General features: G+C 33.3%; 2 protein-coding genes across 2 annotated transcripts; one reads left to right on the top strand and one right to left on the bottom strand.

Moving 5' to 3' along the window:
* The first annotated feature begins 2,979 nt into the window (after window positions 1-2,979).
* Window positions 2,980-5,065, top strand: LOC7476916 (transcription factor MYB14). The gene is made up of 3 exons (XM_002306813.4): window positions 2,980-3,225; window positions 3,527-3,656; window positions 4,375-5,065. The coding sequence occupies exons 1-3, from the start codon at window positions 3,093-3,095 to the stop codon at window positions 4,931-4,933; spliced, it is 822 nt and encodes a 273-aa protein (XP_002306849.2). The 5' UTR covers window positions 2,980-3,092; the 3' UTR covers window positions 4,934-5,065.
* Window positions 5,066-10,633: 5,568 nt separating this feature from the next.
* LOC7476917 (uncharacterized) lies at window positions 10,634-11,846 on the bottom strand. The gene has a single exon (XM_002307606.3). It carries the CDS (start codon window positions 11,642-11,644, stop codon window positions 11,081-11,083), a length of 564 nt encoding a protein of 187 aa, XP_002307642.1. The 5' UTR covers window positions 11,645-11,846; the 3' UTR covers window positions 10,634-11,080.
* Between the last annotated feature and the right edge of the window lie 3,272 nt (window positions 11,847-15,118).

The following is a 15,118-nucleotide window of genomic DNA, read 5'->3' on the forward strand; positions in this document are numbered from 1 at the left end:
GAGTTAGAGGGGAGAGTTCTTTATTAAACTCTTTTGAAATTCAAGATGACACGAAGAAAATATTTTGGGCCAGTCCCAATCAACAATCCTTTCTTTCCCGAAAGAATGGTCCTTTGTGTTTTTTTTTTTTTTTAATTATTATTTTAGTTCGCCTCCCTACATGTTCCTGGGAAGGCAACGACCGGCGTCCACTTTGGACATTCTCTTTTCAGCTTGAGGTTAATTTTAACTTTAATTCGCCTCCCTCCCTACATGTTCTATAAAATTTAATTGACGAAATTGGAATTTATAAATATTTTCGTCACTGTTTTTTACAGAAATAGTCAAGAAATCGAAACTACAATATCAGTATTAAGAGGACCAAATTCTCTTGGTTTTGACCAGTGTTTGTCTCATCCCTTAATGGCTAATCAATTCAGACGACCTTCACTTACAATAGATTACACCTACTTATTACAACATTTTTACCTAATACACTAGCCTCTTTCTTTGACCTTAAATGCAGAAGCTCTTTACAATAATACATACTTTAATCAATGTGAAAATTGAAAATATACATGTATATATCCTAAAAACGTATATATTCTAAGAATCTTAAGGGGCGTAGCTTAACTGATCAAATTCTAATTAAGTTTGCTCCCTAAAAATCATCAGTTCGAGTCTCACAAACCTCATAACCATTGAAAACGTACATGGTTATTAACTTTAGAGCTCGTGGAATTAATCTAAATGAACACAAACTGATCCGAACACCCACGTTTTACACACACTAAGAACATGAACATGTAAGGACATATCATGAGCAAGACTCTGAATTCAAACCCATTTCTAGCATCTTCTCGGACCCAATCAAAGATAGAAGGGAATTATTCTCAAGCCGCCCCCCAAAAAAAAAAACATAAAAAGGAGATTGTTGACCTCTTAAACCCCAAAAATAGAATTGTAATTTTTCACCAAACAAAAAAGAAATTTTACTTATTAAAATAACTCCAAAACATGTCCTCGACTAGAGTATTAAGCAATAAAAAAGATTAAATTATAAAATCTCATTGCACACTGCCTACCCATATATTTAGTACAACGTTAATTAAGTGTCCATGTATCCTTAGGTCGTAATTAGATACATCTTTAATAAAATTACTTAGGGCGAGCAGGAAGAAGTCAGGTTTACTCGAATTAATCTCTTTCCATGAAGAAGAAAACAGAAAATCCGCTCACAAGCTCAATATTTATTATAGATAATGCTTTTAATTTTATTTTAAGAGATTGTGCGAAAGAAACCATTTTACGTTTGCATAGTGATGGTTTGCTTTCGAGCTTTTTCCTCCCGACATATTCATTGAATTAATTTTATTTTAAAATAATATTGAGTCTTTAATTTATCAATTTTTTGTCCAAGTTTAAATAATTAATAATTCATATGATTTAATATTATATAAAAAGTGACAACTTTAGTAGACGAGGGGCTCACCAGAGAGAAAGAATGATTGTATGAGATAAAAGGTTTTAAAGAAAAAGAGAGGCACGCGGTGTTTGTAAAAAAAAATAAAAAAATTGTGTTCATCACTTGCTTTATACATAACTGAAATATCTATAGAATTTATTTACTATAATTTTAAGTCATATTCATGATTTAATTAATTAGTTTGGATGAAAAAAATTAATAAAAAAATATTGGAAATCTGATTATTTTATAAGAATAAAATTGATTTTGTAATAACATATTGAAAATACATGTTAAATCATTATTAATTGAGATTTTATGGATTGTTTTTTAAAAATAACATAATTTGCTAATAGCAGTTGTTTAGCTATATTTCAAAAATATATTTCTTTTACAAATTAATTAACATAAATATAAATCAAACTAAAATTTTATGAAGATTCAATTACCAAAAAATAATATGCAAGATTCAATAGTTAAGAAAGAAAGAGAAGATACGATGATGTGGCATGAGAGAGAAATAGAAAAAGAAAAGAATGAATGAATCATTAAGGACATATCAGAACTTTGTTTTTGACACATTCAGTACTGTTAGAATGATCTCGATAAGATGATTTTACCTATACCTTGGAAGAATACCAAATGAGATCGTAATTAACCCTAAATTAGCTTTGAACAAAATCCATAACAAATTACGATTATTTTTTGTGGTTTTTCAAGGTGTGGTTAGAACATTTCATTAATTCATTGAAATCTTTCTAACGGTATTAGGTATGTCAAAAACAAAGTTTCGGTGTGTTCCCAATGACCTATTCTTTATTAGTTATTAAATCTTTAATTTTATTTCTTGAACATTAAATCTTCATAAAATTTTAGATTAATTTTTTTATATGTTAATTAAATTAAAAAAACATGATTTTTGAAATAAATCGTTATTCCTAATAATAATTACGTTCAACTGAATAGCAGTTATGTTTAATTATATTATTTTTCTAATACTTTTCTAATCTGTATTATTTTTTCAAAACTTTTATATGTTAGAATTCTAAAATACACAAATTTTTTTTCTTTACCGCAAAAATTGGCCTTTATTCTTTCAATGGCGCAAGAGGCTTCGGACTTTGATAGTTTTTGCTTAAAAATCTCTATATCTCCAACCAATTCCTCGAAGAGATTATGACAGTAACTTGATCCATCCAAAACTTTCTATTGAAAATATCAAAGTTTCAACTATTGAAAATTAATGCCTTCCGAGGAGAAATTATTTGGCCTTCAATAATTTGAGCTCATCTGCATCCCATGTTCATGCTTGCACATGCACATAGCCACCATGTTCACATCTGTTTAAAGCAAATGACCACGTTTTTATTTGACCATTCTGCGAACCAAATAGCTGCACAACACTAGAGAGAGAAAGATATTTCCTAGAAATTGCAGGCTGATATTTCTTTCGAAAAAAATGGATGGGCTGTACTTTGTAGTATATTATATAAACACACACACACACACCCGCATGCTCTTGTCATGCTATATATATACCCACTACCTCTTCGTGGTCTTGCTTCATATTTTGAGCATTTAGTGTCTTTCATTTCTTTGCACAGAACTAGCCATTCTTTCCTTTCTTTCAACCTCTGAGGTATAAAAAATGGTGAGAGCTCCATGCTGTGAGAAAATGGGGTTGAAGAAAGGTCCATGGACTGCTGAGGAAGATCAGATTCTCATCAATTACATTCAACTTCACGGCCATGGCAATTGGCGTGCACTGCCTAAACAAGCTGGTAATTTACACATCGCTTTCAAACAAAAATTGCCTGTTAAAAGCATATACTCATCACGCATTAGTACTAAGAATAAAATGAAGATTCTGCCACACATGTCTGTGATTTGAAGTTGGAATTTCACAAGTAGGTGATCCTGTTTTTTGTGCTTTAATTATAAGATCAGTTAGAACTTCTGAAGTGAATTCTAAGAAATTGCATGGATTACTAAGTAAAATTGATCATCTGAAAGTTTTGGGAAATTACAAGAACTGCATAATGTTTTGGTTTTGAATCAATTCTCTTTTCACTCCCTTTTCAGGTTTACTGAGGTGTGGAAAGAGCTGCAGGCTCCGATGGATAAATTACTTGAGGCCCGACATCAAACGAGGAAATTTCAGCAGAGAAGAAGAGGATACCATCATCAAATTGCATGAGATGTTAGGAAACAGGTATGCAATGTTAGCATTTCAGTCAAACTACTGTTTATCATAATTTACATGGTATAATATTGACAACACAGACACAGTACTGAATGCTAAGTTAGGCTCTAGGCAAGCCATTCAGCTAAGGGAAGGATAGGACGGCTTCGCCGGAAAAAAAATTATGCAAGGAAGCAAATATCATTAAATTAAGGTTAAGATTTGCTAATGGGGCATTGTTCTAGAGCTGAAGAACATAGAATTGATACTTAGTGCCTCGTATGGAGATGGGAGATAGGCTAGGCATAAAACACATATTTCTCATGTGATTAAATGACTTTGTCATTTTAGCCGCCACCCCACAATCTCCCCTAGACCAAAAACTAGAAAAAAAAAAAAAAAACTAGAAAAACAAAAAACTCAACTTGTCATTTTAAAGTTTTTTCCCCTCATGTGATTGACCAACATGTCAATTTTTTTTCATGGTTGTATCAGAAACATGTGTGTCTGAACAGATTCCTAGCAGTTTCCATTAGCGTATGCAAATAAAAAAAAACACTTTTTTCAAGTTGAAGCACTCTCAAACAAGATTGGCACACTTTGGTTAATGGACACAATAGTAATCATTCATGTGACATGATACATGCCAACAAGTCATTTAGCATTTTAAATTCTGCAAATCATAGAGGATCAAAATAAAGGTTAGTGCATATCTTGACATGATTTTCTTTTTTTTTTTTCTATTCAGATGGTCTGCAATTGCAGCAAGATTACCGGGACGCACGGACAACGAAATTAAAAATGTTTGGCACACCCACTTGAAAAAAAGACTTGAGAAAAATCATGTCACCCCAGAAATCAAGGGAAGATCCGTTGATATTTCTAGATTTGATCACGAATTAAATACAGATCAAGAATTACTCGATTCATCAAATCTTGCAGCAGGATCTGATCAGACCGAGGAACACAGACCAATCTCCCCGCAACAATGTTCAAGTGACACCTCCTCTTTGATCACAGGTGATATTGATATCAGTAATAACATGTGCATGAAGATCGAGTCGTCGGATGATTTTCCTGAAATGGATGAGAGTTTTTGGTCAGAAGTATTGTCTGCTGATAATTCAAGAATTGTGAGTGATTTTTCGGCCATTGGCACTGAGCCACAACTTCAATTTCCATTTTCTCCACTAGTAATTGAGGTGGAACAAGTCTATGCCACTAATTCAAATATGTATGATAGCACTGAATATTGGCACGACCTTTTCACAAGAGCTGGGGGATCACTAGATTTACCAGAAATTTGAACAATTGTAACCTTTTTTCCTCCTTTTATATTTGTTTAGTTAGATGGCAGATGATCATGGATTGTTTCTGTCCAGTTTGTTGACTGTTTAGAAGGAAGACAAAAATATTATAGAATTATAATAATAATAATACTAATAATAATAATAATAATAATAAAAGAAAGGAAGAGCACAGATACTCGGCAAAACTGTCCCGTTTTTTGAACCAGAAGTTCGTTTTTCCAGCAAGCAATCTTTTTCCAAGCAAGGAAAACTGGAAGAGAAAATGTATAAGCATAATCATCTTGACGGGTTCGAAATTGAGGATTAACATTCTACTAAAAAAATCCTGCTGTTGCCGGTAAATAAAACCGAGCAAAACCAAGCATAATGAGGCTTGCTCTTCAGGGAAAGCAAGGAATTTGCCATCCTTTAATCATTTTATCAACAGATTAGTAATTGAACTCGAGCTGAATGAATCTTTTCCTTATCACTTAAACCAACTCCTTGAGATTACGATGTAATTAATGAGATATACTCTATTTTAAGTTGATTCAAAGAAAAACATTCCACTCTCCTCGGATCAATGAGTAAATATATCGCAACTATAAAGTATAAGCATGGTGATCTTCCATGAAGTTTCCAACTAAATTAACACTCACTGAGCCAAGACAGAATTATACATAATGAAAACCCCCGGTCTTGAATGATGTTAGATTCTTGTGGTTTCAACAAGTTGTCACGGATTTTGAATTCTACATGAAGGACTGCCCTTTTGTCAGATCTTTAACTTATTCCTATATTGAACATTAATTCAAATCTTGAAAAGGGTACTTGTGGAAAAGCTTGAAGCTAGCTTCAAGAGATATTTAGACCTTTTCACAACAGATTGATTAAGCTAGGAGGGTTGGAGATGATGTGCTGAGCTTTGAGAGTTGGCAAAGAAGAACTGGGTGGGTAGTCCACAAATTCTCACAAAATAAATCCATTACGTTAAACTTTCTGATACTTAAGAAAATATATTGCCTTGAATGCTAGGTATAATGTGTAGAAATATGCTTGAAGTAATGTGTAGAAATGGGGAGTGAAGTAAATAAACATGAACAAAGTAGGAGGAGAAATATTCTGTGTTGTAAGAACTCTTTTTTACTTGTGTCTCATGAGGCTTTTGTACCCATGGAAAACATCAAATTGCGTAGAGACACGGGCAAAAGTGGTGAAACATTATCTAGCCTATTTTAAGGGCCATTATGCAGAATATTAGCTTCTAATGGATGATGGAGCTATGTTACTAAACACAAAACTAGCCTAGTGTGACGTCCACTGCTGTGTGGGCTCATGTGGCATGCAAACCACAGAAACAAGTACTTTTTCCGGAATTGAGCAATGATTGATCCTATCCCGAGCCGGGATACTTGGCCGTAAGGAAGGGGGATGGCTGTCCTGGTCCTGTGCTAACTCCTAGGCTTGTAGCTGCACTTGACTAGCGATAAAAAAATCGGGGTGGCATGCAAACCACAGAAACAAGTAGACTTTTCCGGAATGGAGCGATGATTGATCCTATCCCGAGCCGGAATACTTGGCCGTAATGAAGATGGCTGTCCTATTCCTGTGCTCACTCCAACAGCCATAGAAATTACTAATTTATTGTTTCTTGCTCCGCTGTATTTTTAAAATATAAAAATTATTAAGAATACAAAAAAATAAAATAAAATTGAAGTGTGTTATCAAATCGCTTAATGAAATCAATTTTAAAATCTTTGAATCTCTCTTTTTTTTTTTTTTGCATCTAACTCAGGTTTCAAATTAAATTATATAAGAATTCATCTAAATTAAATTGATTAATTTTATGTATCAAAATATAATTTTAATGATCAGTAAAAATATAACTTAATTTTTAACAAAATTTCAAGATGATAACTTTTTTCATAAAAACTATGGAGACAATGACAGATTAGATCGATCTCAATCCTCAAACAAACCGTGTTATAGACTTCATTGAGTTTAATAATTTGTTTTTTATTAAATATTTTTTTAATTATATAAAATTAAATACCAACCTAAAATTAAAAACTTATTTGAGACAATGATAACTTTAAAGAAAGTAAAAAAATAAAAATCATGTAATTTATTTCTCAACCAATCCAATATTGAAAGATAAAATAAAAAAAAATATTAAAAAGAATTAATGAACCAAAAACTAAAAAAACATATTCGGCCAGTTGGTGAACTCGTCAAACCTATGAATCGGGCAACTCGGGCTAGCACACCAAACTTGTAGACCTGATTATGAATTCAAGTGGGATTATAATTGTTTTTACTAAAACTGTTTTTTATTTAACTATATAATAAAAAAAAATATACAATCGCAAAATAAAACACCAACATAATACTGAGATGCTGTAAACAAATTAAAAGATAAATAAAGATCAAATATTTAACATTACAACACGAGTAATTTACTTTATTTTGTTTAATGAATTTTTCTATCAAAATAAATTTGTAATAGAAAAACACATAAAATTTATTGAATAAAAACAAAAAAAAAATGCAAGGTTGCACATATGAAAAATCTTATATAAAAAAATTTAATATATATATAAAATTAAGATAAAATCACAAATGAATCATACATACCTATTTAAAAATCGAACACACCCAATATTATTAAAAAAATCATCACAAACTAATTAAAACATAAACTCAAAATTTAGTTGAAAAAAAATATCAACTAATTCATCATGATTTTTTTTAAAATCAATTTAAAAAGAATCAGGCCAGACCTAGTGCCTAGCTCAATCAAACAATGGCCCACACGATGGCTTATATTTTTTTAAGTTTAATGGGATGGACAACGTGTTATCAGCCCCATGCATAAAAAAAAATGACACGTTATTTGTTCATCATAAAAAATCAGCCACTATGATGGCTGGTAAAATAGGATCCTTTGTTTTTTTTTTTATTAAAAAATTTATTTTCAACCCAGTTTTGATCCAAAACACATAGGAAACATCCTATACATCTTGTTAAACCAACTCATGGTTATGAAAAATATAAACAACTGTCCTAAACTTGAAATCCACTAAAAACAAAAAAACTTTCTAAGCTCATATCTGAATTTTTCAGGTATTTTCAAGGTAAAAAAACATGTAATCTTAACTCTCCTTATCATATGAAATCATTTGACAAAAAAAACCTTAAACTAACTTCAACATCCGGGGATTATTTTATAGATAACATCCACATTCCAACCTATTATTGTTCGAAAAAAGCCTGATTTATAAATTTTTTTTTTTAGCTTTATCTTTATACATAATCAAAACTAAAAAATAAAATTATTAGACTATTTTAAAAGCATAACCTCCATCTTAGTTTAGAAAATATATTTTTTTATTAATTTTTGAACTCATAAAATCAAAAAAAAGAAAAGAAAAGAAAAACTTTTTAAACACTAAACTTACTATTTGATGCAAGGTTGTCAATTCTGTTTCATTCCATCTGGAATGGCCGGTATATCTTATTCTAGTTTAAAAAATAGAACAAACTGAACAATTTCATCTCGCTTAGAATCTCCGCCTGTTCTAGAAATTTCATAGAAATTCCGGATGAAATGTTCTGATTTCATTTCGGCCAAATAATTTTTTTTTTGCTTTTTTTTAAATATTATTCAATTTTACAGTATCAATTATATCTCTTAATCTGATCGTTGGATCTGGATAAATTTTTACAGGGACCTTACATATTGTTATATCTCAAGTTAAAATTTTAGGATAATCGGAGTTTAGAAGGGCCTTGCAAGATTGAATGATATTTTTGCAATTTTGATTAAATTCATAATTTTGTTCGGAAATGTTATTTTATTGTGTTCTTTTTTTAGATTGATTTTTTTTTTTAATTTTATCATTCAACAATGAATTTATTAGTAATTGAACTTCATAATTTATTTTGATTTTTTTTTTTACGGTTATCATAGTCTCATGACTTAGATCATGAATTTAGAAAGTCAACCCAAGTTGACCTAATATGTCGTCATCTCAATAGATATATTTTTAAAAAAAGATGTTGTCTTGAATTTTTTTAGTCAAATAATATTTTTACTACTCATCCAGGTTGTCCTTGAACCCGTCGAGTTAATCGGGTTATATCGGTTCAACTCCTACCTTTTTACTTTTTGGATTTGAATTGAAATTATAAATTGACAATCTTAATTTGATTGGATGAAAGAGTAATGATAAACTTGTAAAAGATATAAATTACCCCAAAAGCAATTAAATTTAAGAAAGAGGCATGGGATCTGCTGACCTCTCTTGTCAAAGAAATAGTAAAACAACTATATGGATGAAAATTGTGTGATGCCTCTTACGTGCTTATTATTAGGTGGTTATATACAAGCCATTTCATAGACTTGGAACCATCATTTTCATAATGGTCAGGAGTGCTTTTATATGCAAATCATTTCTTTTTTTTGAAAAACACAAGAAATTTAGTTTAACTATTAAATTACATTACAATATATATATATATATATATATATATATATATATATATATATATATATATATATATTAATTCTTATATGGAGAGAAAGAGGAAATCTAAGATTGGATTTCTAATTTAACCAAACCCAATGGGACATAAGTTTGGCCCAAGCCGAGCAGCTCATGTTTTGTGTCTCTATTAAGAATGGCTGGTGGTTCAAGATTGGATTTCCGAATCCCACAGGGCTAAAGAGTGTAAGCCCAAACTGCCTTGACGAAAGGGAGCTGTACAAAACGCATGGTTTCGCTGAACCATTTCCCAATTTGCGAAGGTTAAGAAGAGAAAAATAAATGTATCAGATCCAACTTAAAAGTTTTATTTCATCTGTTTCGTTCCAGTTTTGAAAAGCCATATACAAACATGGCCCTTGCAAAGGTTGAGAAGCGTGAACATCAGGGGGTGGGAGCACAGGAACTGTTTGGGATTTGCGATACGTGAAGCTATATACAGAGAAATATCTCAGGAATTTCATCTCCCTGCTCGCGCTACAAACCCATCAGCCACCAATATAGCAGCTTTCAAAATAGTTCGCCGAAACTTGAATATGGGGATATAGGGATCTCTCGGAGCCTTCTAATTAATCTACAGACATTTTCAATTGTAGTTTATTTTTGTTTGTTCGAAGTAATCCCATGCATTCACATAAAACTCAAGTATCTCCCAAATTAATAAGCAGATAGGCTCAGATTTATCATCTCTAACCCAGCTCGATCTTCAATTAGCCTAGGATTGGGCTTCTATCCATCACCATGTTGATCCCCAACTTTGGATTGGGTAGATCGTCCTTCCCATCTGGGTATCCCATACTCGGATAGGATCACCTTGGACCCAGGCATGACCGTCTAGGAGGCTCAACGGCTCAACCTATCCAACACCCTAGTTGCCTTCTAATAGGCTCGGGGTCCTTTCTCTTTCTATAAGGTCTTGCATCTGCAACCCCGAATGAGGTCACTTGCCTCTGTAGCCTACACATCAATTGTCACGTTGGACTTGTTTATGCTCAGTTAACAATTGATAAGATCGTTTTCTTCTAATATAATTAATAGCATTACCCATTAGTGACTATAAATCTAAATAATTACTATCCGCTTAGGTGTCACAATTGTTTTGTTTTTACTCTCATCATCACCATGCAAATGGACAGGGTTTATAGGTATAAATATGCATCCATGAACCTCAAGGTAGAGAAGAAGTTTAATTTCATTGTAGATCTTCAACACATTGGCCATCTTCATCTACACACAATACATATAAATCGAACATAGATACATAACATAACCTCTTGAGATTTCTCATCCATTATTGCTTTATTAACTCAAGCATTGGAGAGCCTCTACGAGGAGTTTTTTTTTGTTTTTCCCAGAAGTTTGTGATCTTCAGACCCAACAACTTATCTTCAACGTTCCAGCCCAGTCATCTACCTTGAAAAAACTTTGATGTATACATATGTCTAGAACCTCATCATAAGCAATACTTCACATGTACATAATCTTATATAACCAAGCCACAACCCCTGATCAGTATATATATGTCTACGTACCAGATCTTTTAATCAATATTTCTAGCAACTGCAAGCAAAAGAAAGCAAATATTATTGAGAAGGTGCCTTAATTATATGAACTAACAAGGCTATAAACCTCTTTCAATCGTTTCCTGAATCTCCATCTCTTCCCTGAATGTCAAAATGAACTGCTCAGCCCTTTCATCTATTCCTTGCATCTGGGGAGATGCAAATCCCAATGACTCCCACATATCATCCGCCGTGCAGCCTCTTTCCCCTCTCATGATCTCATCTAATCCCATGCTCGTTCCTCCTGGCTCTACTGTTGTCGCAGCCTGATGATCAAGAATCTTCATAGTCTTTGTAGTTGGCGGAAACTTTGCCACCAACTCACTAGCACTTACAGGCCCTCGAAAGAGCTTATCAATATATACAGGTGCTAATTTTTTGTGTGCATGGCCAAAGCGGCTGCTACGTTGTTTGAAAGGAAGTGCACGACGCTGGTATGCAGGCCTCTTTCTGGTTTCATCACGTTTATGATCAAACGTGTTGTTAATAATATTGTTTGTTCGATATTTTGATTTCTTGATAGATTTGGACATGTTGAGTTTGTGGAGTTTTCTTTGGAATTTGGATGTGAAGCTCTTCCATACCTTCTTGGCTGGCGGAAGCCTCAGATTCAGGCAAGACATGAACGAAAGAAAGAAATGGGGATGAACAAGAAAAGAAGATGCGCGCGTTCAAGTACAGATCAACAGATGATGTGTTAAAACCTGTGCTTTATAAGAAGAGTAGCTAAGATTGTTCTTTCTGCACTGTATTTGTTTTGTCTGACGGGTACGGGATTCGTATTCGACTTGTGCCATAAATTTTCTGTGGACTCAGGACTGGCTTAGTCCATACGCTAAATGTTTGACGTGAGAAAATACAAGTAGCGATAAATGGACCCGCTTACTTCTTACGCTATTATAATCAACTAATCAAGTTCGGTAGAAGAGGAAATCAACCAGTTCGGTGGATCAACTTAAAGCTTAAGACTAAATATAATATAAATTAGATATTCACTTACCGATGGTTATTAGCTAGATAATCACTCCACCTTTTTTGGTTTTGTGTGGAACTACATATGTGAAGTAAGGGGCGGAACTGAAATTATATAATAGAAAAGGTGAAAACTCAATATATAATTTATTATTAGAAAATTTATTTATTTAAAATAAAAATATATTAATTATATTATTCTATATTTAAACACTAAAAATTTAAAATATTTTGCATGGGACAGGCCCTGCTCGCCTCCCCCTAGTTCCCTAGCTAGTTCCGCCCTGTGTGAAGTTATATACCCATTTTACGCACGAAATGGCCACCTGCTGACAAAGGGAAATGAAAAGCTAGCAAAGGGAACATTTTATGAAACTACGATTGACAGATGATTCTAGGAAATTTAGCAGATATTAATGTATAGGTGATGAAGGATTCAGCTGACTATATTTGTTCTCTAAGCGATAACGCGTAATATCTTGCATTGTGACTAAAGAATAACCTCTTTACTGCAGTTCTATCTGATAACTTTTGAATTATGATCCAGAAGTTGTTTTTCTTAAATCAGGCCAAACGGACTCGTGATTTTGTTTTGCCAGAAAGCATTTTTCTTAAATCAGGGCTTCTTAATTAATATCTGCCTTAAATAGATCGAACAGCTTTTAGTCTAGGCCTCACCTGAGTTTACACTTTGCAAGATACCGAAGGAATCGAAATTTTCGATAGGGATTGATATATGCCTTTCCAGTTCTCTACAACATCTGTGATTGTAACGCATCTTTCTTTACCAACTCAAAGATTCCACCGTCGTGTAGAAGTGTTCAGCAAAAAGTGATCTTTATTCTCCATTTTGAAAGCTACATGCATGGTAGCGAGAAATTTAAATAGGATAGATTCCAATCTTATTAAAACCACTGTTTCTTCTCTCTGTCATAGTGTTTACGAATCTAACAACAACAACGTGCAATAATAATTAATCACAGAATACTTTATCAGCACAAAGTGAACCATAATGGTGTTTTCTGAAACAAGAGTTCTTGATCGAAATTGGATAAGAAACATTAGCATGGCTAGCTAGGCTTTATTGTTAAAGAATAATATAAATTATATTTTAAAGTTGAATTAAGATGATTTCTTTTAATACGATATTAGAATTTTATTAATTAAGTAGTTAGGAGTTCAAATTTTAAAATTAAATATAGAATAGTGATGAGTTTGCAAGTTCTAAACTCAAATAACTACTCGAAGGAATGTATTAAAAATACTGAAGATGCTGCCAAAAAGCAATAGGAATTTGATCACAATGAAGTCTCTCTATGGACTGCATTGCATCTCTTTGGCTTAGTGTAATCCGCCTAAAATATTTCACAAAAAGAATCATGTAAACTACCAATGCTGAGTTCATGCCGCATAGAGAAGCCGGCATTTTGTGTACAACTCTGTGATTAACGGTAACAATGCTTAACTGGTTTGTCTCTACCATAGGTTTCAAGCTATAAATAGAAGGATTGAGGTATATACTTCTCCTCAGGGTGTAAGAATTAAATTAACATAAGCCTCGGAGAAAGAAAAGATACAGAAGATATGGCCAAGTCTAGCAACAAAACAACCCTGCTCTTCAACTTGGCTTTGATGCTGTCTTTTCTCCTCATTGCGTCTGTCGTCGAAAGCAGATCAGTTCTTGGCAGTAAGTCTTAGATCAAACACTAGTGTAATTTAAAATCTTTGATCAATTTTATCTTTCTCTTGGCCATAAGGATAGCAGGCAATATTGCAGTATGAATTGATGCCCTTAGTCTTGTTTTCGGGTTTTTAGGGGCAGCAGCATCCACACCAGAGTGTGTCTCAGTGCATGGAGTAGTAACTGGAGACACTTGCACTGCTGTTGAAAAGCAGTTCGACCTAACTGCTAACGACTTCAAAGCAATCAACCCCAATCTCGACTGTGACAAGCTCTTTGTTGGTCAATGGCTTTGCGTTGAAGGCACATCAAATTAAGCTGCATGCTAGCTTTCCAAGTATTCAAATCTTATTGTACGTTTTTTTATGTCTATGAGGACATGAATAAGGAGATGGTCTCCATGTAGCTAAGCTAGGCTTCTCTGTATTACTGGCAATTATGTGCCAGTGATCATTACACTTTATTTTTCTCGGAATTTCAACTGTTTGGCTTCATGATAAAGCTTCGGCCTCCTATCTCTCCTACTCGTTTCCAAGGACTGCACTATCACCATAAAAATAAATTTTTCATACAAAAAAATAAATAAAAAAACAAGGAGAGAGTTAGATATTTGGGATTTTCCGTACGAAATTATCCCCCAAAAAGTTAGTATTTTATAAATATATATATATATATTTTTGGATAGAAAAGTTTTGTTATAAAAGGATTTTGGTAATTATCCCGCAAAAAGGGAATACTGATGAGTGCTGACAAAGAAGGCAGCCTGACGTTCAAGGCCCAGACTCACTCCAATACAATAAATGGGCCAACAGGCCCAACACAGCTCTTGGTGCTGATTTACAGGGCTGTAGGAAAGCCAGAACAGCCCTAAAAGACACGTGCCAACATCAGCACTCTTGCGCTCCCAAGAATGAGAATTTTGTTGCCGAGACTTCCCTTTCATGTAGATCGAATCCTCGAAACATTTACCTCATTGATAATAAGAGGTTGTCATATCATTTATTCATACACAACAGCAAGACTAAGGTTTTTTGCGTCACTTGTATAAGTTGTATTATCTCCAAGCTTAATATTTCTTGTGGTAAAATCTCAGTTAGTGAAATGGGGGGCTAGAATGTGTAGTTTTTTTTTGTTTGGGGGCCATTTCATAAGAATACCTTTATAAAATTGTATGAATTCAAGGATGATTTTGAAAGAATTTCAAACTTTGAGGGTCACTCCCTACATTCATCGCTGGTTTAACACATCCGTAAGAGGTTAATTCTACATTTGTCATAGAGCTTGTCACCCACACCGATACTTCAGAAAGCAAAGAAATTAAATGAGCACTGGCTGGCTGGCTGGCTGGTTTGATTTCTCTGTTTCTGTGACAAATAGAGAAAGCAAAGACAAGTGGCGGGTGCAAATATTGTTCTTAGGACGTTAGCTAGGAACAGCACCACGT

The sequence above is a fragment of the Populus trichocarpa genome, chromosome 5 (assembly GCF_000002775.5).
Source record: "Populus trichocarpa isolate Nisqually-1 chromosome 5, P.trichocarpa_v4.1, whole genome shotgun sequence".
Lineage (NCBI taxonomy): Eukaryota > Viridiplantae > Streptophyta > Magnoliopsida > Malpighiales > Salicaceae > Populus > Populus trichocarpa.